Source organism: Pagrus pagrus (genome assembly GCF_965226575.1).
Source record: "Pagrus pagrus genome assembly, chromosome: 20".
NCBI classification, from domain to species: Eukaryota; Metazoa; Chordata; class Actinopteri; order Spariformes; family Sparidae; genus Pagrus; species Pagrus pagrus.
Window position 1 is genome coordinate 9,811,261 of NC_140207.1, and position 14,656 is coordinate 9,825,916.

The 14,656-nt window shown below is 44.2% G+C and overlaps 1 protein-coding gene across 1 annotated transcript in view; it reads left to right on the forward strand.

Moving 5' to 3' along the window:
- The window catches only part of malrd1 (MAM and LDL receptor class A domain containing 1), a gene marked incomplete at its 5' end in the record, with an annotated part of 50,537 nt that extends 45,708 nt beyond the window's left edge, over nucleotides 1-4,829 (forward strand). Inside the window, 5 exons of the mRNA XM_084341126.1 lie at nucleotides 2,453-2,544; nucleotides 2,659-2,755; nucleotides 2,859-2,919; nucleotides 4,299-4,406; nucleotides 4,505-4,829. Of these exons, the coding sequence (XP_084197252.1) occupies nucleotides 2,453-2,544; nucleotides 2,659-2,755; nucleotides 2,859-2,919; nucleotides 4,299-4,406; nucleotides 4,505-4,606 (460 nt within the window). The 3' untranslated portion in view covers nucleotides 4,607-4,829. The remainder of the gene's footprint in view (nucleotides 1-2,452; nucleotides 2,545-2,658; nucleotides 2,756-2,858; nucleotides 2,920-4,298; nucleotides 4,407-4,504) is intronic.
- Nucleotides 4,830-14,656: the final 9,827 nt, after the last annotated feature.

A 14,656-nucleotide genomic window follows, 5' to 3' on the forward strand; every position in this document is an offset into this window, starting at 1 on the left:
CAGCTGAAATTAAATCTCACGTATTCTTGTCTGCTACAGCATACATATCCATCCCTATCTTTGCATAATTCATAATAATACTGATAACTCTCCGTCTGCGAAGATTGAGAGCTTGTTTCCGGCCAATCAAATTGCTTCACTTTAAACCCTATTTGCATAAAACAGTAATGAAACTTTTCTCGCGAAGCAACTACATCATGAATGTATGTAGACTTTGACAAGACAGGGCCACTCAGCCTTGCCTCCGGTTTTTTCCCCAGTGGCCACTTGCGGTATTGCAGCGTATAACATAAAACAGCCACATAACCAGGAAGTAAACATGGAAGCTAGAAAACGTTTTTGCCATCTCATTGGACTCGGTAGACGCTATCTTCGCTTTTTCTCTCTGGTGTCTTATAAATCTACGAGCTAGATTCGCGAGATCATGTGATCACGTGTCCTCATGAATCCACCTTGCCAGCCTTCAAATAATGCACTTGCATCTGGTCCACAGTAGGTTGGACCAATCAGCGTCGTATGGGGAGCTACTGGCGAGGTTTAGGTGTGATGACGAGCAAGAGAGGCGACTGTTTGTTCGAAAACAACAATGGCGGCTCCTCAAGAGGTTAGCGTAGCCGCTGTAGCATCTGTTATATCAGAACTGGGGAGTATTTCTTCGTCGAAAGAAGAACAAAGAACGACACTGAAGGCTTTTCTCAACGGAAGAGATGTTTTCTTCTATCTTAACTGGTTTCAGTAAGTTTGATTTACAAACTGGCCCCACTGGTGGCAGCACTCTCTTTCTGTTCAAGTCACCCAATGATAGACGGTGATAGACAGGTGGTTCATCCGAGTATTTTTTGGAAAGGGCCTGCTCCTTGGTCTGCTTGGTTGCACACTATCTATCCACAGCTTGTAAACTGCAAGTTTGTTTACTTTGTCTCTCGTTACCCTGCCGGAGCTCAGCCTGCCAGATGCTGTCAATCAAAAGCAGACACACCCCTTTAGACAGTGTGTGGAAAAAAAGGAGAATTGAAGACCATTTTTTATTTTTATGATACTGTCATTATTTCGGTTGGCCAGAAGAAAAATGTGTTTTCGGTTGGAAATTGTGTCTCTGCATTGTAAAGATATCTCACTGCCGCCTGTCCCTCGCTCTCATTCTTCATTCAGCCTCCTTGTGTTTGATTTTTATTCATCCTCCTGTCCAACATTCCCCAATGCAGCCACCACCGCTGCCTCCTCTCATTATGTAACGGGACTTTACCGCTGCCATTCACTGAACAGTGTGGTAGGGAGCTTCTGTAGCTGTTCCAGCATTGATAACAGCCCTGCTGTAGCAGAACCAGAGGCCAGCATCGGAGGGCACCTCTGGCTCAGTATTTGCATCACGTTCCTCCACTCTGCTGAGCAGGATCCACCAGGGAACCAGGCCAGGGACCGCCCACTGCCATAGTCGGACCGTCACACAATATATACACCCTGACCCCCTCTGAATGATAATGACTCAGTCTGGCTTCGCCGAGAGAGCCAAGTGTTTCGTATTAGAAGGTCAATGATGCTCAGAAATCAAGTTGATACTGAACAGATGTTGAGTTGGAGCAGAGTCTCCGTCTGGGAGAAGAGGAACTTACTTTCTTTCTGAAAGATGCAGCTCAGGAGACGGGGCCAGGCTGCAGTTAGTCTGTGTTTCCATGCTGGATGTCCTGCAGATAAATCTGCTCCATTTGTCAAGATAGTGATTGTTTTTTTATTTAGTTTTTTGAAATGTTGAGAGAATAGCAATATCACAGATATTGGGATTTATGTTCCTGTCTATTTCAGTATATTATTTTGTTTCACTTTTACCGTTTTAATCAAATTTGAAAGGATAAAACCAGCTCTGTTCTGTGTTTTTCTTCTTGTCAATTAATCTCACGAAAAGACCAAAACCAGCATTGCATTACAGTGACTCCCAGCCAAGGGCGCTCAGAAACAGTTGCCAGAGGGTACACACAGGAGAAAGATTGTGCAGTAGCTCAGCTTATTTAAAAAAAAAACATAAATCGAAAACTCCCAGATACTTTAAGTGCATTTCACAGGACTCGACTCGCACCAACCTGAGCCAGTTTTATCACTTTAACACCTCGACTATGTGCTGCGATTGAGAGCGTGTGAAAACAATTTGCACATGAGAGTCCAAACCATTAAAAGTGATGCATGAACTGTTGAAAGGCTTGGCTTCTGCTACCCAAGTTGGTGGTGATGCCAACGTGACTAAACCTACTTAAAAAAAATAATAGTATAGCGTAACATCCAGTTTAATACTTAATTCAAACATGATGGTGGTGCTGAAGAAGGTGTACTTGAGCGTTAATGATACGGCTCAGACAACAATACTAAAGCAATAGAGTGCATTTGTTTAGAGCTACTTTCAGTTGCTGCACATCACGTCCTTTCCATCACTTCACTGTTTCCTGGTGTCTGATCACAGGTGTAATCCAGGATGGACGGGCAACCGCTGCCACGTGAAAGAGAAACCGTCTCACTCCACCTCGACACCCACACCAGAGGACACACGGCTGGGTAATAAACACCTGCACCTCCCTGCTTGTCTCTATTAAGCTGTCTCCCCCGAGTTTATTTACATACCTTGTTAACGTCTCTGCAGTTCACCACGGGTTTTTCTCACCTGTTTAGATTCTGTGTACGTCGGTATCGCCATCGGACTGCTGCTGCTCGTAGCCGGAGTCGCTGTCTGCCTTCTGGCTTTATGCAAGAGAAGATGTTTGTCAATGTGAGCTCTGGCTACTGTAATGACACTGTGGCTTATTTAACTGATGATGATGATGTTGTTGTTAATGATGATTATGGGTGTATTCTCTCCGCTGGCTCCACAGAAAGCCCAACAGGACGGACCACGGGGAGATGGATAACCCAGCGTTCGACTGGAGAGCAGAGGTCAGCGCACAGAAACATCCAATCAATCACGGGCGAACATTCGGTTTCTCAGCTGCGCAAATCTAATTTCTCTTACATTCGTGAAACATTTATTCAATAAGTGGATGTAACATTAGAGGAGGTCAGGAGGTGACCGCCGAGCCTTTCTGCTAGATTAGATTTTTGATTTAGGATTATTGATTTTGTGGTTCATGCGGATATTTGTGTTTTTCTGTGCGTGTGCGCAGTGTAGTGCATATACAGGCTGTAGGCACAATAACTGAACCATGTCATCTGTTTAAATGCAAAACCACACACTATGACACAAACTAACAACAGTTTTATGATCCTTTTATTATCCTTTACTTAAACTGGCCATAGACGAGGTCACAATGTAATGGGATATTATTAAGATTGTGTTAAGATCGGAGAGCTAACCCTCCTAAAGGTCAATCTGAGGGGTCGCGAGATGATTAGATGGACACACGGCTCAAGTGTTGTGTTTTGTCTACAGTATAATGTAGTGCAGTAACAAGTACAATATTTCTATGTGAGATTAAGTGGAGTAGCAGATTAAAATATCATAACAGTGCCTCAAAATTGCTTCAGCACAGTGCTTACGTGAACGTATTCAGTTACCGTCCACCATTTCACTGTCGCGTCCGCCATCTGTTTACTTTTGTTTGTCTGTTGTTACTCCCGCTATCACTGAGAGAGAAGATGAAACAATCAGAGTCGATCCATTTGGATAATGGCTTTCCTTTGCGTGCATTTATGAGTGCGTGTTTCTAAAACTGACACGGCAAGTTCGACACACACACACACACACACGCCCGTTTCCATCTACGTGGGTGTTCAGCGAGTGTCATTTAGTAATAAAAGTGAGAGTGATGTCGAGAGCCACAACTGTCATGACTCTGATGATGATGGAGATTATTATGGATTCAGCAGCGCTGTCTGAGTGCGTGATTAGATTTAGTCTCATGCTGCTGTTCGTGCTATTTCAAGAGATAACATTATTGCAATGTATGTTTTCCCACTGTCAACATGTGTGATACATAGACTACTTTCTCACTCTATATCCACGTTGGTATGTCTGTACATGTTTGCTTTCATGCGGCTGCCGGGACGACGCAGCTATAAATAGAGAGGTGTAGGTGTGAAGTGGTATCTCCACAGCCCAGACACATCCACTTCTACTCTCCTTTAACGGAGCAGCCGAAACAGTGTGCGATTATTCCACCTCTGGAAGATGATGAAATGTTTTATGGAGGTTAGAGGTGTAATTATGGACGCATAACGGGTCAATTTGATTTTAATTGCGGCTGCATTTCATGCGCTCTCGCACATTAAGGCTCATCTAATTTTAAGCCAGTGTACATGATTTTCTTTCCCCTCAGCTGCCGTCCCTGCATGAAAGGCCAGTCGGTTGTGCCAGACGCAACCCCGGGAGGAGTGATGTTCCGGGGCTTTCCATCAGCGTCTACCCCTGGAGGAGGGAAGTGGAGGTAAGGTGTCTCTTTCTCAGCCTTTGGGGCTTCACTCCAATTATCTGTGCAGAAGTCAGCGACGTGATGCATGTCTCTTTGTGTCTTTTCGTCCACAGCAGGGTTCGACCTGGAAGGATGCCAAGCTGTCCTTCGCCAACCCATTGTACAATTACCCCCCTGATGATAACGGCGCTGACTGCAGAAGCTCTGAAGCATAAAAACAATGGACTTTACATATTGACTCTGCAGTAGATGTGGGTCGAACAGTGCGTGCACATCCTTGATGAGTATGTCTTGACCCGCTGAGGTGCCAAGTGGGGCGGAAATGATGCAAAGAGTGGGAGAAAGTTTGCAAGGAAGTATTTGAATGTCATTTCCGATACACTGCTGTTGCTGTTGTGATCGGGCTGCACAATAACCCATGATTGTTTGAGACAAATTGTGTCCACATGAATACCAATAAAGTTTGTTTAAATAACACTTGAAGACACTCTGTTTCTCTACAGGAGCTCTGCTGTATTACACACCAATCACCAGCCACAAACACAGGTGTTCAAGGTGTTCCTGCGTGTGTTTTGAAACAGGATTTCCTCCTTTGTTCTTCCACAGACGCTCTGTTTTTTAAAAATCCAAATCCATACGAATGCAACTGCAAAGACATGCTGCCAAACAGGAACCTGACAAATCGATAGGTCGAAAGCTTAAAACAAAGCCATTACCAGCTGGCTACCTGCAACTAAAGGTCTGTCTGGGTCTCCCTCTGGCAGGATGTCGTGCGAGTGACTGATGCCTCTCTTCCTCAGTATAGCAGAAGAGTAACTGTACATTAATGTGTAGACACACAAAAAGTCCTGGTTGCAAGGTTAGGTTCCGGTTTTAAAAATATACCCACGTCTCGAAAAAAAGGAGATCCTGAACTCTTCCGCTTCAGCATCAAAATTTAATCATTCTGCTGACGTTCTTGTCTGTAAAATTCAGTCCGAATTGTTTGAAATACTCTTGAGGAAGGTCCAGAAGGTCAGAAACGTCAGCAGAATGAATACATTGCGATGCTGAGCCAGAGGAGAGTGTGGGGTCTTCTCTTTTTAAAGACTCAAGTGACACTTTCCAACACACCTGCACAGTTGGATGTGTGTTAATATGAAGCTACAGCCAGGACTCAGTCAGTTTAGCTTAGCATAAAGACGGGAAGCAGGGGTAAACAGCTAGCCCAGGTAACACAATCCTCCTCCTAGCAACTCCAAAACTCACAAAATAAATCTGTTATGTGCCAGATTAGTTCTTGGCCGGGAGCAGTAATCACCTGAAGATGTTTCCCATGTTTCCAGTCTTTATGTTATATTAAGCTAACCAGCTGTAGTTTCATATTTAAGGGAGACACATGAGAGCGGTATCAAACATCTAATTCAACCTTTGTCAAGAGAGAGAATAAGTGTATTTCCCAAACTTTTAAGCCAAGATATTGGGGAGAAAGTAAAAAAAAACAACAGTCTGCAACAAATTAGGACACATTTAGCCAATTTGAACACTTAATACAGCAAGTGTAGCAGTTTATCAAGAGTGCTAAAGTACTCTAACTCACAGAAATAGTTGTGGGTGCCGTCTGTGCCGTGATTAAAGGTCCTCTTTAGTGAAGGCTATAGCAGCAAATATCCAGTTCAATACAAACATACAGAGCCTCCGAACGAAGTCCTGACTTCATTAGCGATCCGTTCTAATCCCCACAAGTGCAAATAAAATAGTTTGCCCCTGTTTTATTTGCAAATTAAAATCCATTACAAGTCAGCGTCTTGCAGCTGCTTTGTGTGTGTGGCGTGAACTGACTCCTCGCAGTCTCTCTGCATCAACCGGCGCAGAGCAGATGGGGCCGTAAACAGCACAGTTAAACCAGTCTGTTATAAGTTTCACGAGTGTTCAGTCATGGCTCGCCTCAGCTGTGAATCGTCAGACATGCCAGTCCACATGGTTATCGACAAGATCAGCTCGTCTTCTGCGTAGTGAGATACGTTAAAGACAGCGTGGAGTCATGTCGACAGCCTCCAGCTCAAAGTTCACTCCAGTCAGAGGAGTTGTTCGACATTTTGGGAGATGTGCTTATTTGCCTTTTTGCCAAGAGTTGTATGAGAAGATTCGTACCACTCAGTCATCTATCAGTTAAATATGATGATACACAGCCAGCGGCAGGTTAGCGTAGCATGTAACTGGAACCGGGGGGAAACAGCTGGCCTGGCTCTGTGAAAAGGAGTAAATAAATTAGCCGACCAGCACCCCTAAAACGCTGTGTTTATCATTCGGACACGAGAGTGGTATTGATCGTCTCATCTAACTCTTGGCAGGAAGCAAATGCAATTCCCAGAATGTCTAACAATTCCCTTAAAATCATGTTGGTTAATACAAATATATCTCTTTGTGTTGTGGCTCCTGATCGGATTTTTGAGACGCTTTGCAAACATGCACTGCTGCATTTCCAAACTTAAACTCACTGGAAAAAGAGGAAAGTCAAGGTCACATTGTGGCTTATTCAACGTAATACACAGGTATCACGCTGATCAACATGTACTGAAGTTTGATTAAAGCCAGTCGCCAGAATAAACTGAATACATTTCTGCAAAACCACACAGAACGGTCCTTGCTCGCATTTTCTCTCTCGCTGTGTCTTGGTGGCCACGATTGTCGACGGAGATGGTCCGACTTCCTGGGAAAAATAGCTAGCTGGCTTTGATCGCCACAAAAATGGCTTGAAATGTCCACACGTCTCTTTTAAAAACGTCTTCCATCTGTGGCGACTGGGCTGGATTAGCATTAGCATTTTACCCCCTTCTAATGACTACACTGTCCATCACTGAATCTTTCTGGATTTCACTTGAGTATTCGTGTATTTGTCCACTTGTCCTGGTGTCTTCTCACCTTTACATTTCAGTACTTATAGAATAACACCGACCCAGAATTGAATAATTTATGGAAGACATGTTGACATGTCACGCACAGGCGGAAATCCCAGGGGGGACAGGAGGGTTCGGACCTCCCTTTATAGGAAATAGAGAGATTTGTCCCTCTCTATAACCTTTATCAGTGAAAACATATAATAAGAAAGTATATAACACTTTTAAAGATGCGGAACGATGTGTTTTCAACTTTCTTTCCTACAGATTTTTCTCAGGTTGTTTTCTGTCTTTGGCCTATTTTTATACGTTGGTGCTTTCTGGCTTTTATAAGGAGCCGGAGCGATGATGAACCGATGCAGCCTCCATCCCATTTATAATAAATGTCAGGTGAACCTGTTGGTTGGTGTGAGTGCTTGAGAGCCTGCACTTAGTCAAAAACACATCAGAACACACTCCCATTACTTCATATTGGTTCGAGTTCAAGTTATGAATCTTTAATTTTTAGACAATCTCCAGTGTCATTACTGTTTACTGGGGTTCTCCATCACTGTGGAGTCTGTGCTGAGTCTGTAGGTGGATTCTGGGTCATAGATTTATCAGAGGGCCACAGGATCAATTTCACGCTGTTCAGCTGCTTCACTGTTTTAGTGTTTGTGCCCTCACCTTATATTGGCTCACTGCCTTTTCTGCTCACACACCTCTGCTCTCCGAAGCAATAAAATAACTACACTTCTGGTCAGAACTGAGTTTAGACCAGAATCTGACCATCTGAAAAACATCATAGTGGGCTTTTTGTGTTCTTGCATTAGTTTTATCATCGTTAGCATCACTGACAGTTGCAAAGCCAACACTCCTCTGTAAAGGCATCTCTCTGTCTACTTTTGGGAAGCACCGAAAACACCAACTCAGCCTTTTTTACAGCCTCTACATCAATGTTTGTTTGTGTCAACCCGCTGACATTTGACCTAACGGGACTACAATCAATTGCCAAAACAAAACCCTTTTCCACCACACACATGCCGAACAATACCACCTTCCACTTGCCTTGCCTAGCTTGCACACACTCACATGACGGCCTGCTGACTGAGAATGTGCAGCTTTCAATGTTTTTTCTGGTAGCTTCGTTATTCGTGCTTTTGAATAGCACGCGGGGAGAGCTGCTCCACGCCACCCTGCCTTTGTCTTTGTGTTGTTGGTAAAGCAACATTAGTCAGCTTTTCTCACTGGTACTATTGTTGTCACCGTTTTGTTAATCACAGAGCGGAGTCCATCTAAAGGTCAGTGTTTTGTTTGTGTACCACTCCGCTCTGAGAGGTTTCCTGTGATGAAAAACGCTCCTGAAGAGCTCAGCAAAGACAGCATCTAAGGACTCCCTCTGTCAAAATAACACTCGACTCTTGCTCCATTTACATAACTACTCAGCTGAGTCCACTCTCCGTCCCGGGCTGTCAACCTGCTATCACAGCACTCAGCCCAATTTCCTCTCCCCCTGCAGCTGGGGACCGGGGTTTACCCAACCAGCCCAGTCGGGTCAAGGTGAAATTGACCCCCCTTTCCTTGTAATGATGGCTCAGAGAGAGTGGACGGCAATCAGCCCGAGGGGCCGCCCTCTGAAAACACCTCCGGTCTTGGCTTCTGTTCAGGCTGAGGAGAGAAGGCACCGCTGGGCTGCTTCTGATTGGATCTATTGTAAACAGTTGTATCTACATCTTAACTGCCTCCTGTGTTGTACAGCAAAGGTTCATTATGACTTGAAAGAAATTGCGTAGGGTACTTTATGCGTCTCGTGCAACCAATTACGCCCCGTTCTTATGTGCCGTAAATATCGACCTGTCCCACGCTCAGCTGCGTTCCCTCATTGTCCACTGATGAAACACAAGACAGAGAAGTCACGTCATCAAACATGCTGAATTATAGAGAGACAGAAGCGTGTTATTTATTGTTTGTCTTCATGAGATACATAAATGAGGCCTCAGAGAATGATTGAGTAGAGATAAACAGCCTCTGCAGAGTCATTTGTTCTGCCATGGACCGGAAATACAACAAATTACTCATGAAAAGATCAATAGATTAATTTATGACCTCTGGTATGAAAGCTGTGTAGCTTGTTGGATAAATCTGGCCTGCATTGCCCCTCCTTCCTGCCTTTTTAAGTTGTCATGTCGGCCATGCTCTCTGAATTAAAGCTTCCTCGGCTCTGTTTTGAGCATGAATGGACCACACAGCTTTTCAAAGATTCAGCTGGAAATGTATAGCAACATCTTGACATAGCTGAAGAGAAAGACTGGCACTCTTAGCATCTTTTGGAGACAGATCATGAGGCTAGATGCTGGGGTTGGTAGAGTCATGCCTCAAGGAGAAAAATATTCTATATTCTCTGCTGCTGGTCTCGTGTTACCTTGCAAAGGTGGTCAGATTTGCAGGATCACATGAGAATCCATCTCGTCAGGGTTCAAGCTACGCGCATGTGTCCAAACCACAGTGGCTCGGACCAGTCAGCATCCTTCGGGGAACCACTGGCAGCTACGGATGGCCGTAGCAGAAGCAATCATCAAACCCAACACTGACATATGATCACATTTTAAAGCAGACGTGGTGAACGTTGTCTCAATTTACACGAAAGGTCCCAAAAACAAGACGCACAGAGGCATGCAGGACGAAAACAAAAGCCAAGCCCTAATGAGCTGTCCAAAGTCCCAAATCCCTGACAAAATCCAGGCGAGAAAAACTGGCAACAAAAGGCAGGCAAGAGAAAATACAAAAAAAAAGGCGGATGTGAGACGGGTGCGGGAACACAGGAGGGAAACAGGACAGCAGGAACACAGGTGAGCAGGAGGACTGACTGCAAAATAAAACAGGAAATAACCAACCAGAACCCAAAACCGTTTGATTACGCATCCTGTAGACACAGAGCAACATTCGTATTTATAGAGTTGTGGTTGGCACTAAATCCAATGTTCACTCTTGTTTTTGCTCTGTTTTTGGTCTCCTGAGGGAAACATTTGACTCTTCAGCTGCTAAATGCATCATTTGTGTATTTCAAGTTCAATTTATTCATGCTCCAGGCAAAGCTGTCCTGCTGATTCATGTGAATATCACGCACATCCAACCCTAATTTACCTTTTTTTTTTTAAAAAGACAAAAGAAATTGATGTCTATTTGGTTCACCATGCCTAAATAAACTTGAGCAATCCTATTTTCAAGCGTCCCCTCAAAGCAGAGCTTAATGATCGTGTGCTTTCAGGTCCTGTTAATATTATCGTGAGACGGAAAAGCTAATAATCATCAATGCTATAATGGAAAGACAGAAACAGAGCCGGGCTTGTTCTCCTCAGCGTTTTCAATTTGCCACACCGCCTCTCTGTTCTCCGTTTATTGAGAGGCCAAGCGTCATAAATGCTCTGCAGCTCAACAAGTGGGACCCAAATCTACACATAAGCGCTCTTTGGAAAATTTACACTTGCCACCGCCCTCCATCGGATCCAAATGCCTCGACGTCGCTGGACCCCTCCCATGTCATTTCATTAATTTCGTCACAGACGTTTTGATGTTCTGTAAGGTCACCCTGGGGAGAGCGAGTGCGGTGTGGTCTCCCGCCAAGCAAAAGTTCACAGCATCTGCGACTGATCCCGCTTTACGTCACACGGGGAAGCAGTCAGACGAGGTTTGTGAGGGGAGGAAAGAAAGAAGGGCTTACAGTGAAAGAGGATGCTTTGAGAAATATGGATGAAGAGAGATTTTCAGAGTGGTCATCTGAGGAGTTGCCTGGCTTCTTTTTGCTGGAGTTGTGGAACAAGGTGATTAGAGCTGGAGACGGCATGGAGAGCTGTGGCCGCTCAGCCTCGACTGCTGTGATGATTAAACTGCTTGGAAAGAGTTTCAGAGAGAGAAAAAAAAAAAAGGGGTGTAGGAGTCTGTGGATGGAGAAGACGGGACTGCTTTCCCAGCCTCACCACTAAATCACATTTCATCCTGATACTGGACATGATCTGATATAAAGATGCTTTACGACTTAAATGGCGACGCTGCGTTCGACACAAACAATCTCCTGTTACGAGGGAAGTACTTCACTTAGCACCACTTTTTTTTCCTTTCAGGGTTGTTTGTGTTGCTGTACAGATGTTTGATAAATCACACTGAGGGGGGGGATTCAGATTTATGCGAGAAAGTGGATTTGACACTATCACGGACGGGAGCTGTCGGCAGATATTTGTTTAAGTTTTATGATCTTAACACGTCCTCCCGGAGCTGCTTAAGAGGGAAGTGAATGAAAAGCATGTCAAAACATCCTCGAGCCTGTTTCTGAGATCTGGGCGAGGAGTTTCCACACATCCTGTGAACGCCGTGTCCTCAAAACTTAAGTGCTCGGACAAATAACGGAAATATTGACAATACCTTTCCTTGTTTGAAAAGTTAGTTGACAAATGTGCCACTGACCACATTCACACCCTGGCCCTTTTCCTCTGACGTCACAGTTCGGGTGGGGACCTCAAATGTCGGGATAATGTTACCCATTAGCTAAAGTTAGCATTATTTTGCGTCGTTATGCTCATAGATGGCCTCTCACTTTCCTGGATTTCTTGATTGTGCAAGGTGCCTGTGCATGAGCAATCGTACCGTGCCCAAGCACACCTCTTCCAACCATGCCAGGGCCAAGGAAGCATACCGTGCTTGTCAAGCGTGCTTGGGCGCGGTACGGATGACCTAATGTGAGTGCGCCCTAAGAGTCTTGGGTGGAGGACTAGAAGCTGAGCATTATGTCATTCTCAGAAGAAATTAAGCATCCAAATCTCTTTAAACAGTTCACTTTATTCACCATGTGTTCAAAATGTTTAAAAAGACAAATGGACAAAACTCAAGTGCTCTTCCAAACTAATATTCTCGCTCCTCCATCGTTACTTTCGCCTCGCCGGGCCTGGCACAAAGCTGAAGCTGTATATATTTTGTATAGGAGGAAAATCCCATCACCACTGCTGCACCCACTCTGTTGGCAGTCACCACTCTGTAAAGATAATGGGACGGATGACTTTCAGTGGCCGGTGAAGATAATCAAGGTAATGACTAATTACCGACAAAGCAATGGGAGTAATCGTTATTTATTGATCTGTTTTCATTCGGGAGCCAGACCGCGAGACACGAGGACCCAGGTTTGGATTTTGACTTTCATTACCTTTATGAGCACAGAAAAGTTTGAAAAACCCATTTAGTGCAAAAAAATACTTGAAATGTTTAATATGCACGTACGGCAGCCAAGTGTTATAAAAGTGGTCCTTTATGCAAGAGTTTCCTGCCCTGTTCATGCTTTTCCATGACTTGTGGTGCAGCTCCTGAATTCCCACAGCGAGTGTCTTAATTGGAACAAGCATGTGGTCCAACTTATCCTTCCTGTGCAAAATGACTGCAAGAAAGAGTATGGTGAGGCGTCCTGAGTGCAGAGAGACTCGGCTTGGAAAGAAAAAAAACGAAAAATGTTCCCTCACATGAGAGGTTTCCAAGTCGTCTCCCTTTAATGTCTGTGGAGAAAAGTGAAAAAACAAGCAGTGATGGAAAGGAATGATTGTTTGGTCGTACTTGTCTCTAGATTTGGGGCTGAGCATCTGTCACATCATTAAAAAGGAAGTATTTCACAAACTACGACAAGAAGACCAAGGAGTCCGGACTTTCCTCAACAGCGACCAGAGCTCCACCTCATCCAACATTTATGTGGGGACTTGAAGAGAGAGAAAGCCGAGAGCTCAGAAGAAGCTTTGTCGAATCATGCCGGGATAACATGAGTCAGCAGGTTTGACACACACTTGTGGAGTCCATGCCAGCTCGAGTGCATGCTGTCACTACGGTATTCTGAAGTTCATGGGCATTTTTTAAAGATTCAGCTTTTTCACGAGATGTTTTGACCAGGAGACATTCCCTTATTTGGTGTAATATTGTTGCTTTCTGCTCATTTTGATCAGTTTGTGTCAAAAGGAAACGATTACCACCACAGCTTGATAGAGCGGGTCGTCCGCCAATCAGAGGTTTCGGTGGTTCGATCCCCGACTCCGCCTGCATGTGGAAAGATACTGAATCCTAAAATGCTCTTGAATGGCTGAGCATAGAAATACAGCGTGGTGTCACTTCTAATGAGCAGATTGGCAGCCTCTGCTTCAATCAGTGTGTGATTGTGTGTGTGTGTGACTGGGTGGATGTGTTGTAGAGCTCCCCACTGACACCAAATCAATGTCTTTGACGACGCTGAATAGACTTTTCCACTGGAGAGTCAGAATTAAAGATCTTTTGACGTCTTCTCGACATTCGCCACCGATGTCCAAGTGACCGTTTTTACACCGTGTAATTTTAGGCGTCTTTCGAACAGCAAAAACTGAACAGTGGGTTTGAACTCTAGACTTAACTCTCAACAGCCTGCATGAGGCACTCACATTACCAGGAGAGCCATTTATCAGCTTTATAATGTTAAGTTAAGTTAATAAAGCTGATCAGTGGCTCACCAGGTAAAGTGCATGCCTCATGTTGGCTACTGAGTTTGAGTGCTTTTGCACGGTGGGTCTTTGTGCAGTGAGACAAGGAAAATGCTTTATGAATTCCATTTAGTCCGTTTACATCTTCATTTTTCTGTATAGTTGGTTTTAAAAGATTCAAAAGAAAGTATGTAAAGGAAACATTGTGTTGATTTTGCAACAGTTATAATTGTTTTTGATGTTTGCAGCTGGTGTGGGTCTGTGGGCGGCTGCGAAGACAACAGAAGGGTTAATACAGTGTGGGCCTGTTATGATCCAACTTGCACCTGAAGAGGGCGCCCTCACAGCTCAATCACCTGGCTGAAGTGCAGCAAAGGTGAGAGACGATGGATGGCTGACAGATAGAAAAGAAGAATAATAAAAAAAAATAACTAACTTAAATATTAAAGGTGCACTTTGTAGTTTTAGGGGAAATATTTAAATCAGCTCATTGACTGATACTTTATGCCTAAACAAACTGAATAAACAAGCTGAGCTTAAAGGACAACACAATTTCAAACTGTGGCGGACCCTGCCACCTTTCTAGCTTCAAACAGTGTGCCATGGAAATTATTCTCCTCTGAGAACAGCTTGTTTATTCACTTAAGGAAAACACAAACATTTCTGAGTTTGTATTATTAAAATGTCTTCTCAAACTACATATGGCCCCTTTAACTACAACCTGAACTCTAAGCAGCCCTACACACACACATGCTCCACTTTTTTGAATGCAGCCTTCACGCTCAATCAAAACAAAGCCCTCTGAGGCTTCAGTCTGCAGGATGTTGAACATCTTTTGTCTGCTGGCGAACAGCAGGCCTACAACAGCAGCATCTCCTGAAGCTCCACACGCGTCTCCTCCTCCTCTTCTTCTTCTTCTTCTTCTTCC